Below are 22,817 nucleotides of genomic sequence, written 5' to 3'. Positions count from 1 at the left end.
TCCATTTTAGGACTGAAAAATGCTGTATGTCTTAAAGAGTTGTTGCCAGGCAAGGGGATCAGTTTGAGGGTTTCCATTTTCTGCACTACTAACAACGATCTTATTTCTAAATTGCTGTTTAGAAAAATCTGCAAAAATCTAGCTATATCAAAGAAGCAGCAGTTATATATTACTGGAAATATGAGTCCAGCTCTAAATTATAGAAAGCTACAAGGTAACAGAAGGATTGTATTATTGGTCTAAAGCAAGCATGTCCAATCTGTGACCCCCCCAGGACACATGTAGTTTGAAGTTCCTGAATCCATCTCTTCTTCATTGTCCGAGCTGAGTTCTAGGGCATCCATTACATAATCAGTGGAACAACTCAAAAGATGTGGATGTTCCAACACTGGAGGTTTTTTTTAGAATAGATTAGACAACAATTTGTCTGAAATTGTATAGGATATCCAGATTCAGCAGGATGTTGGACTAGAAGACCTCCAGGGTTCATTCCAACTGTTATTCTGTTACCTATACTACCTACACTTGAGAGACCGCCTGCTGCCAATTACCTCCCACAGACCCATTAGATCTCACAGGGTTGGCCTCCTCTGGGTGCCATCTACCAGCCAATGCCACCTGGCTATTACCCGGGGGAGGGCCTTCTCTGTGGCAGCTCCGGCCCTCTGGAATGAACTCCCCGCAGGGATTCGGACCCTCACCTCTCTCCAGGCCTTCCGAAAAGCCGTCAAAACCTGGCTTTGCCGGCAGGCCTGGGGGTGATGAGTTCCCTCCCCTCTCGACATGTATGGTTGTGCGACTGTTGTCTACTTTTATTATTTGTATTTTGTCTTTTTATGTTCCCCCCTTTTTCCCCCTTGAATTGTTCGCCGCCCTGAGTCCTCCCGGAGAAGGGCGGCATACAAATAATACAATACAATACAATACAATACACTATTGCCTATTTTGCAGATTATGATGAATTCTATGGAACATGCAATAGTTTTCTATAATTTGAGCTGAGTGATTATCAGTCTTTCTTTACTGTTCTTATTACATTTTGATATTTTATGAACATTGTTGCTACCCTGAAGCTCATCACCGCTAAATCTTCAGTTTTTCCACTAAAATAAAATTGCCATTACCTATCACAGACTCAAAAACACTGTAAGTCTTGAAGGAGTGGGAACATGTACTTCAGTCAAAAATATGGTGCAAAGGCTGGTGTCTCAATGATTTTTCCAATGAATTGAATACCTAAGTGTTCTGACTCCCCCTCCGTACGCCGAGGCACTCCGACACACAAGATTACTGCTAGACAATTTATTCACAGTAAATTAACACACCGACAAGACTTTGGCAGCAATCCAGACTTCCAAGTTAAGAAATACACACGAGAGCTTCTCCAGCGTTGGTATATTAGTTGAATCCTGCAAACAGCCTCCTCCCAAAGTCTCTTCTTATATACTCTCTTGGGAGGAGCCTAATTACAACCACCTGGGTCCAATTATCTTCTGTATCTGCGTAGTTGCTGTCGGCGCTTATCTGCTTGCCTTTGCCTGGCATCCGGGACCAACTCCCTTAGCTCCTCCCCACTGCTCCAGGGCCTGACGTCAGGGACCAACTCCCTTTGGCTTTCACCGCTGCTCCATGCCTCAGGCGCCTCCTGGTGGCCAACCAGCCTCTCTGGTCCCTGCTTGGAGTCTGAACCCTGTCCAGGGTTCTCCACATCTTCCAGAGCCGACTCATAGGGCCCCTCGCTGTCGGAGTCTGTTTGCAGCTCCAACGGCTCCTGCTGGGCCACAACACTAAGCTATTCTTCTTTATGCCAAAAATGCAGAATACACTCAAACTACTCTTCCCTATCCAATAGGTAGGGATAGGTAGGGTAACAAAAATTGCATTAGTGTGTGGTAATGACATTGAGATACATGGGAAAAGATGCAACCAAGGGAACAAGCAGATAAAAGGCAGCTTAGCCCACAGCAGGAATGTGGGAAGGACAAGAGGCTCAGAAAAGAGCCTCCTTGGTTTCTTGGCCTGTCACTGAGACTTGCAAGATTATGTTAATGTAACTTTACCATAAAGTTGATTGATTGATTGATTGATTGATTGATTTAGCTTGTATGCCACACATCCCACCAAAGGTGATTTTAGGTAACTTATAGACCTTAAATTTAAGTGCACCTATAAAACATTAAAACAATAATTAAAAATCATAAATTTAAAAATTCAATTAAAATAAAACTAACCTGAAATAAAGCAAAGTAAAGGGGGAGGGAATAAAGTGTGCACAGGGAGGAAGTGGGGTATTATCTACTCCATTAGCCAGCTCCAAAGTATCACACCCCCATTGAGGCACCAGGCTAATTGGTATAGTTATTCTTCAAAGCATTTTGGAAGACAAAAGGGTGGGCATGGATCTCACATCAGGGGGCATAATGTTCCAGAGGGAGGAGTCATGGCAACAAAGTCACTTCTGTTGGATACCCCAGATGAAAATCCTTAGCTGACCCTTTCACCATCACCATCAGGGTGAGCTGGTTTCTCATATTGCCTGGATCCATACCAAGAAGGGATTCAAGGGTGATAACCAACACCTTGAATTGGACCCAGAAGCAAACTGACAGCCAGTGCAGTTCATGGAACAGCGGTGTAACAGGGGCTCCAAGAACTGCCATGCAGTTGTGTTCTGCACCAGCTGAAGCTTCCAGTTACTCTTCCAGGATAGCCCATGTAGAGCATATTGCAGTAATTTGAGTAGTCCAAGCGAGAGATGACAAGGGCTTCTGTTACTGAGTGAAGGGATTCCTGATCCAGGAAAGGGCACAACTGGCACACAACACAAAGTTTTTGCAAAGGCTCTCCTAGCCACGACTGCCATCTTCTGTCAAGCAGGAATCACAATTCCAAGAGAATCTCCAGACTGGGCATCAGATAGTGTAACCCCATCCAGAACCTTACATATTAAAGAAGTCCCTAAGCCAGAAGCCCCATGCACCCAAAGCCACTAGTTTTACCAGAATTCAGCCAAAGTCTGTTGTCTCCCATTCAGACCCCCACAGCGTCCAAGCACACAAAGTACAGTGAATGAGTTCATCTGCTGTGATTTCTGCATGGTTTGCATCACAACATTGGCATAAAGTCAACATGTGGAAAGAGCAAGGCAAGACAAATTAACTATTACTAGACTGACATGGGTAATCTACGAAATTGTCCAATAAATCTATTTCCTTACATAGTTACAGAAAGGGGGAATAATAGCAGTGATGGGATTCAAATAATTTAACAACCGGTTCTCTGCCCTAATGACCAGCTGAGTAGGTGTGGCTCAATGGTCATGTGACCATGTGGGTGTGGCCAACTCAAGGTCACTCACATCAATGGGCTCTTTGCCTTAGCTGTTACAATGTAATAAGGGTTAACCAGAGAGGCAGTTTTCGTAAGCAGGGCAATAAAGATTAGGCTAGAAGCAACACCAGAATGTTTCCTTCCTGCCTTCCTTACAGGATTAGCCCTGTAAAAGTGGAAAAAACCAAAAGGAGATTTCTTCCAACAACCGGTTCTCCGAACTGCTTAGAAAGTTAACAACCGGTTCTCCCGAATAGGTGCTATCTGGCTGAATCCCACCACTGAATAGTAGGTATAAACCAGATTTGATTTCCAATGGTGATGCAAGGCCTTCTTACACATGGAAGGTAGCAGAAAAATAGTAGGAGGCTGGAGCCTAGTCTTAATGGTCCTGAAGACATTATTGGTTGACTTGGAGCTCCTATAAGGATCAGGACATTTGTTGGATTTAGAGGACCAAAAAATCCTAAGGAAAAAAAAATGAATGTTCACTTTGTGAGAGAATTTGGTTGGAATTCTGCCATATATAGATCTGGAAAGGAAGTAGGGCTTCAGCACCAAACTACTACCACTACAACTACTATTGTAGTATGGTCTACTGAGGCATCATTGAAAAAAGCCCTATCTGAGTGGTTGCAAGTTTTGTCCCACCCGCTGAACTATCTGTGTTTCTTTTGGTAATGTTTCTTTTGCTAATAATTCTTGAACAGCAATCACAAGCTCAATTTCCTTTAGATGTGTCCTATGATGTCACTTGGATCTACTTCATTTATTTTAGGAATTTTCTCATAAAGATGAACATAGGTTCTATTTATTTCCAGAAAAACCATCAAAACTGCAATTATTCTGGAATAGGATGGACACGTTGAGAAGCATTTCTCCCCCTCTGCTTTCTCCTCTTGATAATATATTAATCGATCATATAGGGAATATAAACCAAAGTTCTCCAAAATTAATCAGTTGTTGAAATGATTTAGCATTGCCTATTCGCAGCTAGTCAGTAACTAAATTATGTCAGAGCACACCCACTGAGAGAGACAATTTCTCCTGCTGTTACTTTGATTATTTATACATGCACTGAATAATGGCTGACTTGAGGCAAACATAAAATAGTTTATGAGGCACAGGTCATGTAATACTAATTACAAATTAGTAGGATTTTTCTATGTCACTGACCTTTAGACAAAGTTAAACATTAAGACAATATTTTTATCCTTATATAATAAGGCTAAAAAGGGAGATGGAACCAGAAGCCAGAATTAAAAGTAGGCAGGGCCCGTGACCCAACAAATGCACGCCTGACAAATGCGCGCCAACAAAACCGGCGTGACAAAATGGCGACGTTGAAAGCACGCCCACTAAACTGCGCCGACAAAACCGCGCCCACAAAATCGCGATTAGGGTTTTTAGGTTAGGATTAGGGTTAGGGTTAGGGTAAGGGTTAGGGTTGTTAACATTGTTACCATTGTTTTCGATGGCGCGCTTTTGTCGGCACGCATTTGTCGACGCGCTTTAGTGGGCGCGCTTTCAATGTCGCCGTTTTGTCGCGGCGGTTTTGTCAGCTCGCATTTGTCGGGTGCACATTTGTCGGTGAACCGGCAGGGCCATACTTCTCTCACTTACACACACACACACACACACACACACACTGATTGCTTTTTGAAATCTGTCCAATAAATAAGGTTCAAAGAAATTGCTGAAGACCAGTTATTTTTCTTGCTATAATCATGAATTTGATTGGTCTTTATCTAAGTGACCTTTACTGTTATTGTGATATATGGTCCTGACAGAAATAAGCATATCTAGAGAAGCCATCCCCAAAGTGGAGTCATTGGCTATGTTGGGACTACATGTTTCATTCAAAAGGACCAATGGTTGAAGAAAACAGTTCTTGATTACCTAGAGTATGTTTATTTTTAAACTGGGTTGCATGTGAACTGGAATGGACTCCATGAGAGTCTTAAGCACAAGGATCCTCTTGAATACACTGGTCTCAAATGTTGATTAATGATACTTAATCTTTACATCCACTCCCTGCCATAAAGCCAGCTCTTCCCCTATTCATCTCTATGTTTGGAAGTGATCTGTGCAGGAGATACAGACTGCCCTTCTGTCATCACAACTGAAAACTTCCACCTTCTTGCATGAAATATATACACATTCTGGCTGAGATGTTCTGTTTTGTGCACTTAGACTTAGAACTTAGACTAACTTTATTGACACTTTAAATAAATGCTATTTGGCATACATCAATATGAAATTTCTTTGCATACAGCTCTCAAAGGGTCACTACCTCAAATATACGCTACATAAACATGACAAATAAATAAATATGCATATATTATATGACACAGAGAAACAACAGAGTCTATTTCGGATATATACATGTGCATGGCAAGAAAAACGAATCTTGTGAGTTTACCAGACGGATGGCATTAAGGCAGGACATAAAGCGAGATTTGGACATAAGAGTGAACATGATATGGGGTCAGACTAGAAGATCTCCTGGGGATCCCTTCTAGCTCGTTATACATTTCTGAGTCTTGAAGAAGAACAGGAAACTTGAACTCAGGAAGTTTAAAATGTCAAACCACAAAAGCTAACACCTGCTGTAAGTAGGTCAAATCAGTTGGAGGTCTCGCTTGTGAGTCAGACATAGAGCTTAACCACATAAGTTAGTATGAAACTAGTGCTTCCTGCATGCCACCTGTGGCCTAGACATGTAATCTGCTTAGCCAATAGAAATGAGCTAACATATTTCCGTGTTTTGATGCTTTGAGCATACTATAAGAACCCGCATTTCTATTAGAACACTGTTCAGATGTTAGAAATTGCTATCTCTATCTGAACTATTTGGCCAAATAAAGCTTCTCTTGATCTCACATTCTGGGCTTCCTGATTTTCTGCAACAGCATAGGGAAGAAAGCTGTTACAGAATCTGGTAGTCCTACTAGAAATACTTTCAAACCTCCTTCCAGAGGGGAGCAACAGAAACAGACCGTAAAGTGGGTGTGTGAGGTTTTTAATAATGCTTTGAACTCTAAGCGCATAGCGCTTATAAGCAGTATCCTGAATAACAGGAACAGAGCTTCCCAAAATCTTCTCTCTGTATGGACCTTCTATCTGAGGCACTGCTACCACCAAACCAAATAGCGGTGCAGTTTGTTAAAATGCTCTCAACTGTGCCTCTGTAAAAAGTGGCCAGGACAGAAGGAGAACGCAGGAAATGCAGACACTGGTTTGCATACTTCACTAAGGATGACATGTGGAGACACTAATTCAGTCTGTTAGTTATCTGCACCCCAGACAGTTAATACTGTTGATCACCTCTACAGCTGCATCCTTGATACTGAGTGGAGTATGACTATACTGGATCTTTCTAAAATCTACAATGATCCCTTTTGTTTTATTAACATTTAGAATCAAGTTACCAATAGTCACCACAGCCTTCGCCTCTTCCCTATAAGCAACTTCATTGTCGTCCTGGATAAGACCAATGCTGTATAATCCACCTACTTCACAAGATGGTTTGTTCTTACAATCTTTGGAAGGCACTTCTCCAAATCATGAAGTTTGGAAAGGGACCTTTCCAATGATAACAAGAATGTGTCCACTTACAGGATGGTGTGAGGTAACCTTGGTAGTAAAAACATGCCTCTTATTAGCTTGGTGCATCTGCAATTGCAGAAAAAGGCAATGATACTGGGCCTAGTGGGATAGGGATAGGGCTGAAGCCTCTTGGGCACGGTGGAGAGAGGACCCAGTCCTCCCATGTGTGGTGGGACTAGAAGTGAACCCTTCCCCAGTGTTAACAAACTATGTGATTGCTTAAAGACTGCAACCGGAGGTGCCAAGATTGTGGTCATTGACTAAAGTGGTCGTGTAATAATCTCTCTCAGTGATTATTTTGCTCAACAACTGAGATACCAGTCCTAATTTTGCTCATTTGTTGAGGACTACATATCATATAGCAATGTAATGCAATGTAATTGGTTCCTTTCTCCCATCTCTATACTTAGCAGAGCATTTGATAGCAATCAAGTCAAGTAAATAAGTTTATTGTTATATCCATATGTCATAACAGATATCACACCATAAAATAATAAAATAAAATAAAAACAGCACAGCACTAAAAATTATAAAGTCATTATAATTATAAAGTTATAAAAAGTCAAAAGTATTAGGTTTTAAAAAGTTAAAAAAAGATAAAAGCAAAACTACCGCCGCATTTTTCCTCCTGGATCATCCCATTTCCCTCTCCAGAAAAAGGTGCAAGCCCCTCTTTTAAGGACTCATAAGCTTTTCTAACAGATCAGTAATTTGTAAATCCATTTTCATTAATACTGTAAAAGATATGGAAGCCATTTTTTCTGCTTTATCTCTCATTTTCCAAAACACCTAATGGCTGGAATATAAGGATACGATAGACCTGAAGAAAGTCACAGTTTATATGTCATGTGTTCAAATCTATAACAGCTGGCACAACTATTTGAAACAGTAACAAAATGTATGTTTAGTCCAGTGGTAGTCAACCTGGTCCCTACCGCCCACTAGTGGGCATTCCAGCTTTCATGGTGGGCGGTAGGGGTTTGCTGTAACTCTGCTTTATAAATTTTATAAAGTTACTTCCCTACTTTATAAATCACCATTACTGTGGAACCGGTGGGCGGTTAGAAAATTTTACTACTAACAGAGATACAAAAGTGGGCGGTAGGTATAAAAAGGTTGACTACCCCTGGTTTAGTCCAACTTTTGCAAGATACAGAACTTCAGTCTTCTGAAGCCTTAGTATTATATTATATCTGTCTGTTTAATAAGATTTGTACAATAACTTCTATAAGTAAGACAGTCTTACATTGATGCCATAAGAAAAATTATGAGAATTATATTCAAGCTGTCGTTTAATAATTTCTTGCAACCATATGCATTTTTTTTTAAAAAAATGGCCATATGGTAAAGTACCACCACCTGTTTTTAAACTAGTAACAAAGTGACATAGCAGATTGCCAGTGATACAAATTATAGTAGTACTAGCATGAAAATGTACAGAATACATAAAGCATATATATAGAATATACACAGTTCAAAACAACATCTGGATAAAAGTGACCAACCACTTTATCATTGTGATACCACAAATCAAAGCAAACTTTTTGTTTTGTTTTCTATTTATTCAGACCTTTGTACCACATTCTGCCATTCTTCAATTTAATTACATATATGGCACATTATGCATAGTTTTTTTCTTATTTTAAAAACCTGTTAATTACTCTTAGAACCGTTTTTTCTTTCCCAGCTTTCTAGAGCTAAGCATGAATTAGCAAATTTAGACTCAATCACCTATTTAGGAAGAAATACATTTCTTATTTCAGAAACTAGTGAACCTATTCCGCTATTAGCAAGAAAGGTAATTTATCTGTGATTATTGCTGTCTGTTATTATTTTTATTTTGCAGAACTTTATTTTCTACAACAAAACTTGTAGAAAACTATTTGTTATCTTTCAAATATGCCAACTGAATATTACAACATTCGGAGATCATTTAAGACAACGTAAAATAATATTACTAGATGTTCTAAGCTAGCAGTCCCCAACACCCAGGATGCAGCCTGCTGTCGAGCTGCGGTCTCTTAGAAACTGGGCCATGGGAGAGATGGGCCAGTGCATGCGCATGAAGCTCCCACTCATGCAAGTGACGGGCAAGTGCATGCACATGAAGCTTCATTCGCATAGACGACACTTCAGCTCACATGCAAAACTCCACTTGTACGAGTGGAGGACACTTGAGCTTGTGCACCAAGCTCCATTCTCGCAAGTGGAGGGTGGCTCTTATGCTTGTTCATGAAGCTCCATTCACATGAATGGAGCTAGTGCCCTCCGCTCTAGCGGTCTAGGAGACCGCCTCCTGCCGATTACCTCCAAGAGACCGATAAGATCTCACAGGTTAAGTCTCCTCCGGATTCCATCTGCCAGCCAATGTTGGCTGGCGACTCCCCGGAGGGAGAGCCTTCTCTGTTGCAGCTCCAGCCCTCTGGAATGACCTCCCCGTGGAGATCCGGACTCTTACTACCCTCCCAGCCTTCTGCAAAGCCATCAAGTCCTGGCTGCTCCAGCAGCCGGGGGGCTTGTGAAACATCCAGCCCCACGGAAATTGTGAATGTTGTGTTTTTAAAGTGTTGTCTTTGTCTATTTATCCCCCTTCCCTTGTCTATTGTGAGCCGCCCAGAGTCCTTCGGGAGTGGGCGGCATACAAGACAAATAAATACAATACAAATACAATGCTTGCATGAAAGGTTGCCAAGCTAGAAAGATTGGGGACTGATGGTCTAAAAGCAATATGATTTTGTTCAACAGTTCTTTAGAATGCATTTGTAAGTAAATAGCCATCAGTAAACACTGTTCCAGATATAAAAGAAAAATCATCTACCTTAATTGTGCTAGTGTGAGCTCCAGGATATTCTTTTTCTTCCAGGGTTGACCAGCGCTGTATAAATTTTGACACCAAAGGATCATCATAGTCTACTATTTGAAATCCTGACACATTAGCTCCTCCAAATTGTATTTTGGATAAATCTCCATCAGTAAATCCCTGGGTATGGAAAATATACATTTCAGTTGCATAATGTTCTCTGTTTTTATGGATATTTTGTATTTGTATGTGGTTCAGAATCCATAGGCCTTGGAAATTTAAATTGAATAAACAGACTTCAAAAATAACTTATAAAGAAACTTCTTCCATGCACTTTCATCAGAGCTCCTACAATCTATCAGCTAGAGAGATTTTAGGTCTGTATTTTAATGTAGAACTTTCAAGTGATGTAGACCAAATAAGGGAATTCTCAACCTATGATTATAATTGGGATCGTACACCCCGCTGCTGATCAATATTGCCATTAAATGAGTCACATCTGATTTTGTAGCCTTTTTTGGCTGTGGTCATTAAGAGAATCCAGCTTCGCCCATTGACTTTGCTTGTCAGGAGGTCATAAATGGAGATTATGTAACCCTAGGACACTGCAACCAATATAAATATGTGCTGGTTGCCAAGCATTCAAATTTTAATCATGTGACCCCAGGGACACTGCAACAGTCATAAGTCACCATTGTAATTTTGAATAATGATAAAAGAAGTGGTTTTATACTGGCAACCAGCTCTACTCTAAAATTTCAAATTCTGGAATTTAAACCCCAGCTTTTCCATAGGCTTTGTATACACACACACATACACACACATACACACACACACACACACACACACACCAGTGGTGGGTTTCAAAAATTTTTGGAACCTCTTCTGTAGGTGTGACCTGCTTTCCGGATCCACTGGTGGAACCTCTTCTAACCGGTTCAGTAGATTTGATGAACCGGTTCTACCGAATAGGTGGGAACTGGTAGGAACCCACCTCTCTCTCTCACACACACACGTACTTACTTACAAATACACATTTGCATATTGACACATTGTATATGAATTAATTTTACTTCTTCCTTGTGGATGAGGGTACTTTCATGTTTTTAAATACTTTTCTCACCTTTATTTACTTTACAGTGTCATTATATTATGTGTGTTAGTTTGGACAGCTTCAAAAGCAAGTGTTCACAGGAGGAGGACAAATAGAGGAGAAATGACAAGAGAGCATTGTGATGCAAACTCATGTACTTAATTGTGATGTCACGATAAAGGCATGAAAAGAGAGAATTTGCCTCGTCACATCATGATGCTACATAGGAGCTTTAACACAGCATGGACACAACTAACTGCACCTACCAATTGGCAACAAGCAAACAAAGGAAGGAAACACACAGTATCGAGGCATCTTACTCTTGAATCACGTAGAGAAAATGTATGCCAAAATAATAGGAATGAGATTAACACCAGTTATAGAACCACAACTGGCAGAAAAGCAGACGGGATTTAGAAGAAATGGAAATTGCACAGATGCAATTTTTGTATTTAAACAACTATTTTAAAAAATATGGAATACAATAATAATATCTTGCCATGTTTGTAGATTGAGAGAAATCATTTGATAGAGTTGATAGGAAATTATTATAACAAACATTAATCCCATACAGAGTATGTGAACATCTTATTAGAGTATGCAGAACAGAGGTGGGTTCCTACCAGTTCACACCAGTTCGGTAGAACTGGTTCATCAAATCTACTGAACCAGTTAGAAGAGGTTCCACCAGTGGACCCGGAAAGCAGGCCACACCTACAGAAGAGGTTCCAAAAATTTTTGAAACCCACCACTCACACACACACACACAGAGAGAGAGAGAGAGAGAGAGAGACTCACACAGAGAGAGAAAGAGAAAGAAAGGAAGAAAAAAAGAAAAAAGGAAGAAAAAGTGAGAGATGAAAGAAAAAAAGGAAAAAGGGACAGAGAGACAAAAAGAAGGAGAGAGAGAGAGAGAGAGAGAGAACACATGGCCGGCAAGCCACTCCCACCAGGTCACATGGCTGGCAAGCCACTCCCACAAAGGAGGCCACACTCACAGAGTAGGTTTGAAATTTTTTTGAAACCCACCACTGATGCAGAAGCTTATATAGTGATTGCAGAAGTATAGTCAGAACAAACCATGGAACTTCGGAACACTTCACAGTAACATCCGGGGTGAGACAAGGATGTGTACTATCATCACTATTATTTATAACCTACACTGACAGCATAAGCCAGGAAGCCAAACGCAAGAATGGAAATAATATCCACAACTCTTTGCAGATGATCAGATAAGTACAGCTAAGAAACTGCAATAGCATCTTATGACATGAACCAAGAATGCCCGACAAATAATATGAAAATCAGAAAAGAAAAAAAGAAAACTAATGGCAATTGGAAGAAAAAAAAGCATACCCTAAATAGAGTAATAGAAGGAACAAGCATAAAACAAATATCGAAGTTCAAATATCTAGGAACATCATTCATCAAGGATGGTAAAAGGGATGAAGATATTAATATGATGCAGTAAGGCAAACCAAGTATTAGGGCAGCTTGCTCCATTCCTACAACATAAGGCAATACTGATGAGCACCAAGAAGCATCTCATACAAAACAAACTCATCTCCACCCTATATTACCAGTGCCAAACATGGACACTTATAATAACACAAAAATGAAAGTTAGTCACCCCATGGAAATGAGATCTTTGAGGAAAACAGGTGGAGTGACCAGAGGAAATAAAATCAGAAATGAGACCATAAGAAAAGAATTGGTATAGAACCAATATTAAACTCCATACAAATAGCAAACAAAGTAGTTTACCCATCTGAAGAGGTATTTGTGGGATTTCCTACCATACAAGCACATACGAAAAGAGGAGAAGGTCAAAGAGCACAATCCAACCCAGAGGAAGATGGAGAGACAACATCAAAGAGATACTACAACCGTAACACGTCAAATGTGCGCCCGACAAAACTGCGCCAAGAAAACAGCGAGGATGAAATCACGCCCACAGAAGCGTGCCAATAAATGCGCACCAACGAAAGCGCGATTAGGGTTAAGGTAAGGGTTAGGGTTAGGGTTAGAGTTATTACATTGTTTTTGCGTTGTTTGTTGATGGTGCGCTTTCGTCGGCAAGCATTTATCAGCGCGCTTCTGTGGGTGCAATTTCATCCTCGCTGTTTTCTCGCCGCGGTTTTGTCGAGCGTGCATTTGTCGGTAAACCTACTATAACATCAATTAACAATGGTTGAGGCCACCAGAAAAGCAACTCGACATTTGAAGCGGTAAAAGAGGAAGTAGAGAAGAAGCCATTACAATGTACATGTTGTAATTTTGACAGTCACTATGGTTATGAATGGACTTAAAGTCTGTTAAAAGAGATTTGGGTGCTTTGGTGACTACTGTGCATATATGTCAGTTACAACGTCCTGTGGCCACCATTTATAACCTTCCCATCTGATTTTCAACAAGCAAAATCAATGGGGAGGGGAGCAGAGGGGTTGCAAGTTGTAGTTACTTGATGCCTCACTTACCAACCATGATGATTCACTTAACACTTGCAGCAAAAAAAAGGTAATAAAATGGCGTAAAATGCAAGGGACAGTCATGTGATGCCTCCAGAGGTGGGTTCCTACCAGTTCGCACCTATTCAGTAGAACCGGTTCGTCAAATCTACCGAACCGGTTAGAAGAGGTTCCACCAGTGGACCCGGAAAGCAGGCCACACCTACAGAAGAGGTTCCAAACATTTTTGAAACCCACCACTGGTCCTTGGATATGATTATTCTACACCATCATGCTCATATTTATAAAACTCAGTGCCTCTGTGAAAGGTAAGGATGACTACTGCGTTTGTGGTGCAATCAGAACATTGCGTGTGTTGAAGTTGTTTTAATGCAAACCAAAGATGCCTTTTAAAAAACAAGTTTACCTCATATTCTTATGCATGCCAGTGCTGTGTGTGAGGTAATTTAAGCTGGTTCTGACAAGTGTCGTCGGCATCTTCATATCCGGTCACATGGGTGGCAAGCCACTACCATCCGGTCACATGGGCAGCAAGCCACTCCCATCTGGTCACATGGGCAGCAAGCCACTCCCAGAAAGGAGGCCACACCCACAGAGTAGGTTCGAACAATTTTTGAAACCCACCACTGGATGCCTCACTTAACAATTCATTTAACAATGAATTAACAAAGTTCTTACTTTGTCATGTCAACAAGTACCTATATCAACAATATGGTGCCATTTGTTGCCTTGGCTTATTAGCCACAATTTGAATTAATCATGGTTTATATATAAAGCATGCTTACTGTTTAAATAAATGATTTTGTTCTATTGTTTACATCAGAAGAAAAAACAGAAAAAAGGAAAATAATGTCTCTATTGATCAAATTTCTTAGAACTGTTTCAATGCTATTTTCTTTCAGGTACACTATCATTTAAAATTTTACATAGAATTTTTATTTAATTTGAAATAATGTTTTCTACAATTATTCACAGAGTATTCATATTATCAACACATTTTATCCTACAGTTGGGAATATTAACAACCAATTCACAGAACAGCTAAATACACAAACACACACACACATCACTTTGCAAACAACACTTAATGTGTATATGTCACATTTGAGGCCAACAAAAAAAATGATTCCTTCACTCTTTTCTCATATATGGTAATTATACGGAGGTTAGTAACAATGTAGGGCTATAGAGAATGGCAGCTAAGCGTAGTTATATAATCAAAAGGGGGAGTAATCAGAGCCAAAAAAAAAAGCTGATGATTTTAGACAATAATGCAAGAACCAAGAATAAATACTTCTAATATTCTCTGAGTTTTTTCAGAGAACTACAGACCTAACTACAGATTAGGAAGACAAGTTGAAATAGAGAAGAAAATGGTAAGTGAGCACTTGTCTACCCTAGACGAGTTCAAATCACCAGGACCAGATGGATTACACCCCAGGGTTCTGAAGGAACTGGCAGACAAGATCTCAGAACCACTGAACTATATCTTTCAGAGATCCTGGAGCACCGGGGAACTGCCAGAGGACTGGAAAAGAGCTGATGTGGTTCCCATCTTCAAAAAAGGGGGGAAAAACAGATCCAGGAAAGAATATAGACCTATCAGCCTGACCTCAATACCAGGGAAGATTCTGGGAAAGATAATTAAGCAACAAATTAGCGAACACCTAGAAGTAAACTAAGTAATAGCTAAAAGCCAACATGGATTTGTCAAAAATAGATCATGCCAGACTAATCTTGCTGCATTCTTCGACAAAGTGACAAAATTAGTGGACCAGAGAAATGCTGTGGATATAATTTACTTGGACTTCAGCAAGGCATTTGATAAAGTAGACCATAACCTACTACTAGATAAAGTAGAAGAATGTGGGTTAGACAGCATCACCACCAGATGGATTCGTAACTGCCTGACCAACTACACTCAATTAAACTGCATCTACATGGAGGGAAGTATGCAGTGAAGTACCCCAAGGCTGTGTTTTAGGCCCAGTACTCTTCAATATCTTCATCAATGATTTGGATGAGGGGATAAATGGGGAACTCATCAAATTTGCAGATGACACCAAGCTGGCAGAAATAGCCAACACTCCAGAAGATAGGCTTAAGATACAGAAGGATCTTGACAAACTTGAACATTGGGCAATATCTAACAAAATGAAATTCAATGGTGAAAAAGTAAGGTTCTACATTTAGGCAAGAAAAACAAAATGCACAAGTACAGTATAGGTGGTACCTTGCTCAATAGTAGTAACTGGAATCCTAGTGGACAACCATTTAAATATGAGCCAGCAGTGTGCAGCAACTGCCAAAAAAGCCAACACAGTTCTAGGCTGCATAAATAGAGGGATAGAATCAAGTTCACGTGAAGTGTTAATACCACTTTATAATGCCTTGGTAAGGCCACACTTGGAATACTGCATTCAGATTTGGTCGCCACGATGTAAAAAAGATGTGGAAACTCTAGAAAGAGTGCAGAGAAGAGCAATAAAGATGATTAGGGGACTGGAGGCTAAAACATATGAGGAACGTTTGCAGGAATTGGGTATGTCTAGTTTAATAGAAAGAAGGACTAGGGGAGACATGATAGCAGTGTTCCAATATCTCAGGGGTTGCCAAAAAGAAGAGGGAGTCAAACTATTCTCCAAAGCACCTGAGGGCAGAATAAGAAGCAATGGGTGGAAACTAATCAAGGAGAGAAGCAACTTAGAACTGAGGAGAAATTTCCTGACAGTTAGAACAATTAATCAGTGGAACAGCTTTCCTCCAGAAGTTGTGAATGCCCCAATGTCTTGTGACTGTCTTTAAGAAGATGTTGGATAGCCATTTGTCTAAAATGGTGTAAGGTTTCCTGCCTAGGCAGGGGGTTGGACTAGAAGACCTCCAAGGTCCTTTCCAACTCTGCTATTGTATATATACCTTTAATTAAATATTGTATACACAACCATACATAAGAATATTTAACTTTGGAAATATTACATGTTCAGGCAAGTATTAAATTAACTTACCAAATTTGCAATGATGTAGTGATATCCTTTTACATGTTTACCAATTGTAATAACCTAGAAGGGAAGCAAATAACTGATTTTCTTGAGAAAAAGGTACAGACACAATAAAATATATTTCATAAATTATAATAACTGCATGATTATCTTCAAAAATATAATTGACAATACACCTTGCTTTATGCGGATGAATTCATTGTAGATTAAAATATGGATTTTATTTTTAATTATTATGACAATGACTTTCAGTCCAGAAACTCTAAAATACTTCATTTTTATATTCATTTTCACCCTCAAAGCTGGCCTGTTTAAACTAGCATGTTCCATTCTTCTCCCACTGAGCAAGAAGACAGCAATATTTTTGACCAGCAACAGAATTTTAGACCGAAAGAGAATCACTCAATTACCTCTATATGTGATGCCTTTAAGATTGTTTTAGTCAATGCTATTATGCGGTTTAATGTTTTTATTGTTTTTACAGAAGGTGTTTTTTGCATACCATCCACTAGAGTTGGGCAGCTATAATAAATGTGAGTAAATAAAATAAAATAAAACCTGCCCCTTCCCCTGTGTTGAATGGTGAGATAACCTTTAGACCCCATGACTAGCTGAAATTACTGTATAGAACTATGGAGGATGGCACAGCTATCTATTAGGTGATCAAATAACTCTGCAACTTCTGATTGCTGGTCTTGCGTACATGCTCCTATTCAATTACAAGACATTGGACTGTCATTTCTATATTCTATATATGTCTGAAAATATTTATTTAATGGACAACTGAAAACACAATGGAGCTAAAGTTGTAGGTGTAGCTAGGAATCTGTAGACCATTGGCATTTCACTTGGTATTGTCTACTGCTGCCCAGAGTCAATTAGAGTTGGGCAGCTAATACATTTGAATAAATAAATGTGCTCTCTGTGAGGAAACAAAAATGCCATCCATTTTACTGTATTAGGCATACTCCAGATCCAAGTTCATTAATGCAACATTTTCATATGGTGTATCTGGAGTTGTTTTAACAGTTACATTTCTATTTGATGCAACAGAAATAACTTATCCTCAGATAGCAAATACAAATAGTCCTTGTTTAGAGACTGCAATTAGTTCCATTGAAATGATTGCTAAATGTCCCAGTCACTAAGCAAACTGAGAAAAAGAGAGAGAGAGGGAGGGACGGAGGGAGAGAGAGAAAGAGAGATGCTGTAAGAACCGCTGGTTACTGCTGCCTCATTCAGATAAAATTTTCTCATGCAGCAACACCATTATTCTGCTCACTCCAGCACGTGTTGTTCTCAGGTGGAGAAATATGGATGTAAGAGTGCTCACTGATTGGAAAATGATTTGTTTATTACCATGGACTACAGTTTATTACCATTATATTTGCAGATAGTTACTATCTGTGGTAGTTGCTAAACAAGGACCACCTACAACATTTGCATTCCAAATAATAGTTTACTAATCAAGGCACTTGCCCAAACCCAGACAAATTAATCTGACACCTAGAGAGAAAATCCTAGAAGTGTTTTCTCTCTCCAAGTTAATAATTAAAATGTAATAAATTATATAAGTTTTCTGCCCATTTATTTATTATTATATCATAACTCTAATAGTAAGACTAGCCTTGTAATGCAATAGCACAGTTAATATATACTGGTTCCCACATAAATAGAGAAGCAATGATAAATATAATCATAATTTGTTTGCCAATGCTACTAAATAAGCACACAATGGCAATTATTGGCAATAATTTCACAGTGACTTACACAAATATTGAAAAAGAAAGAGTAGCAAACCTGGTCTACAATGTCATTGACTTTATCCCGTTCACAGTCGAGAATTACTCGTCTTTCTTTTTTTATCTCCAAATCTTGAAACAATGAGCGATACGTTTCATCTTTTCTATCATTGTTAATATTCCCCACATTTATAGCAGTCACTTGCCATTTCTTTTCAGCTGCAGTGTCTAGTACAGCTTGTAATGTTGATAGTCCTGGTGATATAGAAAAAAGTCAGTATTGACTAAAACTTACGTAATCTGAAATTTGCAAATATATTGAAGTAACTCTTTAACCTACGCAAAGTAGCATTATTATTATTTTTAATGAAGTTATGAACATTAATTATTTCGATCTCTAATTATTTCCGTGCAAGGATATAACAACTCCTTAACTACATACATTTGTTTTCATTAGTAGTTCCTTTTGGAATAGATATTACTTTGGGGGGAAATATTTCTGTGCTATTGGAAAGAGGAAATAATATGATTAATCAATAACTAAATGCTTTTGAATTGTTTGTTTTTCCTGTGTGTCGGGGATGCAAGAAATAAAGCTGCTTCTCTAATGGAGGCCAATGCTGCATGTACAGATTTGTATATAGCAACATTCAGAATAGATTCACATAGGACACTTAAGAAATACAAGAAAAACAATACAAATTAAAATACTGAGAGTAAAGATCAATATATAAATAAAATAGAATAAAACCATACCACCAAAGCAACGACAACAATAGTTGACATAATTAGTTGACGTAATCAGGAGAGATTCAACCTAGAAATAAGGAGAGGTTTTCTGACAGTGAGAACAATCAACCAGTGGAACAGAAGTTGTGGGAGCTTCACCATTGGGAGCTTTCAAGAGTAGACTGGACTGACATCTGTCAGAAATGGGGTAGGGTCTCTTGCTTGGGTGAGGGGTTGGACTAGTTGACCTACAAGGTCCCTTCCAATTCTGTTATTCTGATTCCAAATATATCCTGAAAAAATGTTTTATTAGCCTGTTTTCAGAAGGTAGTAAATGTGTGGATCTAACCAATCCTTGAATGGAAGATTGTTCCACAAAACTAAGAAGCAGCACCTGTGTGTCTTCTGTCCCCTTCACCTCACTGAGACAAGAACAGGACCACTGAAGAACAATGCCTCCAATTTCCAACTCTCAAATCCAAAATGATATCATGGCTGACACTCTCAAAAATCACCAAGAAATCTTATAGGGGTACACTACTCCAATCCAGTCCTCTACAAAAAAAGTCCCTAGTTATCGGACAAAGTAGTTTGTATTATTATAATGCTCAGGATTAAATACTGACCAAAAAGGTCCAGATAATCCAATTCCTCTAGGTTGCTTTGAAGCTAACTCCCCACCAACTTCTCAACAATTTCCCCCAAAATGAGAGGTTGGAGATCAGACAATAGTTGTCAAGAACTGAAGATTCAAACCAGCCTCTTTTGAAGGGAGCACATCAAGACTCTTCCAGGACCACAGGCAACACCCTCTCCCACAAAGAGGCATTGATCACCTTCCATATCCAGCTAGTTATGCTTTTTCCACTCGTATTTCACCGGAGAACATATAGCAATAATAATACTTGAAAGCACTCTAATATTCCCATCAAGACAAAATATCTAACATTTTAAAGTAAGGCTAATGAAAATCCAGTTTCAGAAACTGAAACTTTGGAAAGCCACTGACAATGTAGTGAGGGGCACATAATATGGATTTTGTAACATTAGCTAAACATAGTTACTTTGTATTTAATTCGACTTATTTTTTCTTTTAAAATGATGTTCACGGCCATTACAGACTGAAATATAGGAAAACTTTTATCCTATGGTTGCATAGATTGATTAGATAGCTTTTAACATTCCTAAACTGAAAAGATAATTTATGGAAGGATCTGCTGATAAGGAACAGTTTCTTAGTGTCAACAGGGATCTGGTTAGCTAATTTCGAACAAGCTTTGTAGTTGATTTACTGTGCAAGAAGGGGTTACTTTTATCTTGATCAACCAACTTTCCTCTTTTGTTTTTCTTTGTTGTGTTAACTATAAAAAGGAATGCAAGATGGATCTCCTTTTCATGGGGAGAATGTTTCATTGCTTTTAAATGATCTTCTGACTCAGTTGCTTATTTGGAAGGTAAATCGAGGCAGAACCTAGGGCCAAATTTGGCTATCAGTAGTCAATAGAAAGACAATTTGCTGAATGATCTAACTCAATTTATGATGGTTGCTATTTTGTTTTCGATTGCCATGCACACAGTTACATAAAAGTAACAGATTAATTTAGATTTTCTCTAGAATGCTGTACATTCTAGAGTTGCTCAGAACCCCTTTTTGTTAGAAGGGCAGATTTAGAAAACTGATTAATAAATTTAGTACAAGCCCCTTCGTGCTGTCACTGTACATCTTATTGTAGTATTTAGAGGATTACTTGACACTATCCACTGCACAACTGATTACTTCAGAATACAGAAAACATTTTGCTAATGTATTTTGAATTGCTGCAGTTTTATGAGGTGGCTGTAATTGACTCAGTTGATGTAACTGGGACATTGTCTTCAAGTGCTAGGCTACTTGCATGATCACAATCTGCAGCTGAGACAGGGTATTCTGAAAGGAGAATTGCAAATGAATGCTACCATGGTTATGAAGTCATTATCTGCCAATTGTGATAACAAGTATTTTCCAAAATCCTTCATGATAGCATCATTTCTGCACCGTTTTCTTTACTTCAGATGATTCCATATAGTCCTATAAAAACTTAAAGACTCTGAATTTTTTTTGCACTACTTGTTCCTATCTCTAAAATGGACAATGATTGTTCAAAATAAACCCAGAAAATGTAAGGGCAGCTAGTTGATTTTCCTTAGCCTAAATAAGCAAACAAACATGGATGTGATATTTATTCAGTTAGTTGATCCTACAATTTTAACACAACACTTATTATACATTATCAATAAAAGAATGAAATAAATATATACAAAAAAGACTATATTGTTTCACATTTAATGTCTTCAGTTCTTCAGCGACTTACAATAATTATGTTTCTCATCTCTCAACATTCTTGCTGAAAAATCAAAGGAAATATTATATAATCATTAGTAGGGAGGCTTTGGTGGTCTTCGAACTGGGCTGTTGGCTTGCAAACATTTCATTACCAGGCTAGGAGACATCATCATTAGTGCAGTCAACCTAGGTAACGCATTGACCCCACTACAACACAACCAATACAAGGATAATGAAAAGGATAATACTCCCATATATAAAAAACATCTCAGAAAAAAAAATAACATCGTCATGGTACATGAACCAAGTAACATCCTCAAAAACATTTTAAGTAAACAAGAAGAACAACAAGAACAAAACCCCAATAGCCGACAAGAACAAAATATCTACAATATATGTAAGGACTATAACAGCCAATATGTAAGACAGACTGGCAGAAAAGCAGCGGAGAGCATTCATGAATGCCAACTTGAGAGACCGCCTCCGTACTTGAGAGACCGCCTCCTGCCAATTACCTCCTCGAGACCTATCAGATCTCACAGATTAGGCCTCCTCCGAGTGCCATCTGCCAGCCAGTGCCGGCTGGCCACTACGCGGAGGAGAGCCTTTTCAGTAGCAGCTCCGACCCTTTGGAATGATCTCCCTGTGGAGATTCGTACCCTCACCACCCTTCAGACCTTCCGCGCAGCCCTCAAGAACTGGCTATCCCGTCAGGCCTGGGGGTAAAGATTGATTCGCCCCCACCCGAATGCTGAATGAATGTTGTTATTCTTTTAATTACGTGTTATGTTATATGTTACTGTATGTATCCCCCTCCCATATAAGTTGTTAGCCGCCCTGAGTCCCCTCAGGGAAAAGGGCGGCCTATAAATAAACTTATTCCTATTCCTATTCCAACTAACAGTCAGAAGACACAATGAAAATGCCTTAATCTTACAACATATAGATAGACTCAACCACAATCTCAACTGGGAAAAGTATAAGCATCCTAGACCAAGCTAGGGAAGGCAAAAATGCTAGGGAATGTCTGGAAACCAGCAATCAGTCATCATGGATGCATAGCAATAGAATAGCAATAGCAGTTAGACTTATATACTGCTTCATAGGGCTTTCAGCCCTCTCTAAGCGGTTTACAGAGTCAGCATATCGCCCCCACAGTCTGGGTCCTCATTTCACCCACCTCGGAAGGATGGAAGGCTGAGTCAACCTTGAGCCGGTGAGATTTGAACCGCTGCACTGCAGATAGCAGTCAGCTGAAGTGGCCTGCAGTACTGCACTCTACCCACTGCGCCATCTCGGCATAGAGATAAATGGCATTTGTACACAATTCAAGAGCCAATAAAAAATCTAGACTTTACAAATATAGCTGCTACCATCTGAGCAGCTTAGGCACAATCATCACATTCTATAATTCTATGAGTAAGACAAAATTGTTACGTGAAATATATTAAAATTGTAATACAAATTGTTTTGACTGGGGAAAATATCCTATCCCTTTTTCTTTGGGATTCCGCAGTTGAAGATCCTATTATGTCTGAGGATGCCTCCTTCAATGTCTCAAAAAGGGTGAGAAAGAAAAGAACAGAGTACTGAGGAAATTGAGAGGCAGAGTAATCAGAACCAAAATGACATACTATACCAAGGAGGTGGGGGGCTATTGCTTGAAAGATTAAGCTTGCTTACCACTAATTACTTCCTTCTCCCTGAGAATGACTCATTCTGAA

General features: G+C 39.2%; 1 protein-coding gene across 4 annotated transcripts in view; it reads right to left on the bottom strand.

Annotated features, from left to right (window-relative positions):
* GRIA2 (glutamate ionotropic receptor AMPA type subunit 2) overlaps window positions 1–22,817 on the bottom strand; it is an 88,435-nt gene that overhangs the window by 23,161 nt on the left and 42,457 nt on the right. For all 4 annotated transcript variants that reach the window (XM_014067025.2, XM_087724655.1, XM_014067022.2 and 1 more), the window contains exons 4-6: window positions 18,100–18,296; window positions 16,306–16,359; window positions 9,758–9,919 (exon numbers count right to left, since the gene is read on the bottom strand). In XM_014067025.2, the coding sequence (XP_013922500.1) occupies window positions 9,758–9,919; window positions 16,306–16,359; window positions 18,100–18,296 (413 nt within the window). The remainder of the gene's footprint in view (window positions 1–9,757; window positions 9,920–16,305; window positions 16,360–18,099; window positions 18,297–22,817) is intronic.

This window comes from Thamnophis sirtalis, unplaced genomic scaffold (assembly GCF_051295495.1).
Source record: "Thamnophis sirtalis isolate CommonGarterSnake01/CBP01778 unplaced genomic scaffold, rThaSir2_p1.2 scaffold_10, whole genome shotgun sequence".
NCBI classification, from domain to species: Eukaryota; Metazoa; Chordata; class Lepidosauria; order Squamata; family Natricidae; genus Thamnophis; species Thamnophis sirtalis.
The sequence above is the reverse complement of the archived record's forward strand: the minus strand, read 5'-3'. Positions and strand labels throughout refer to the sequence as shown.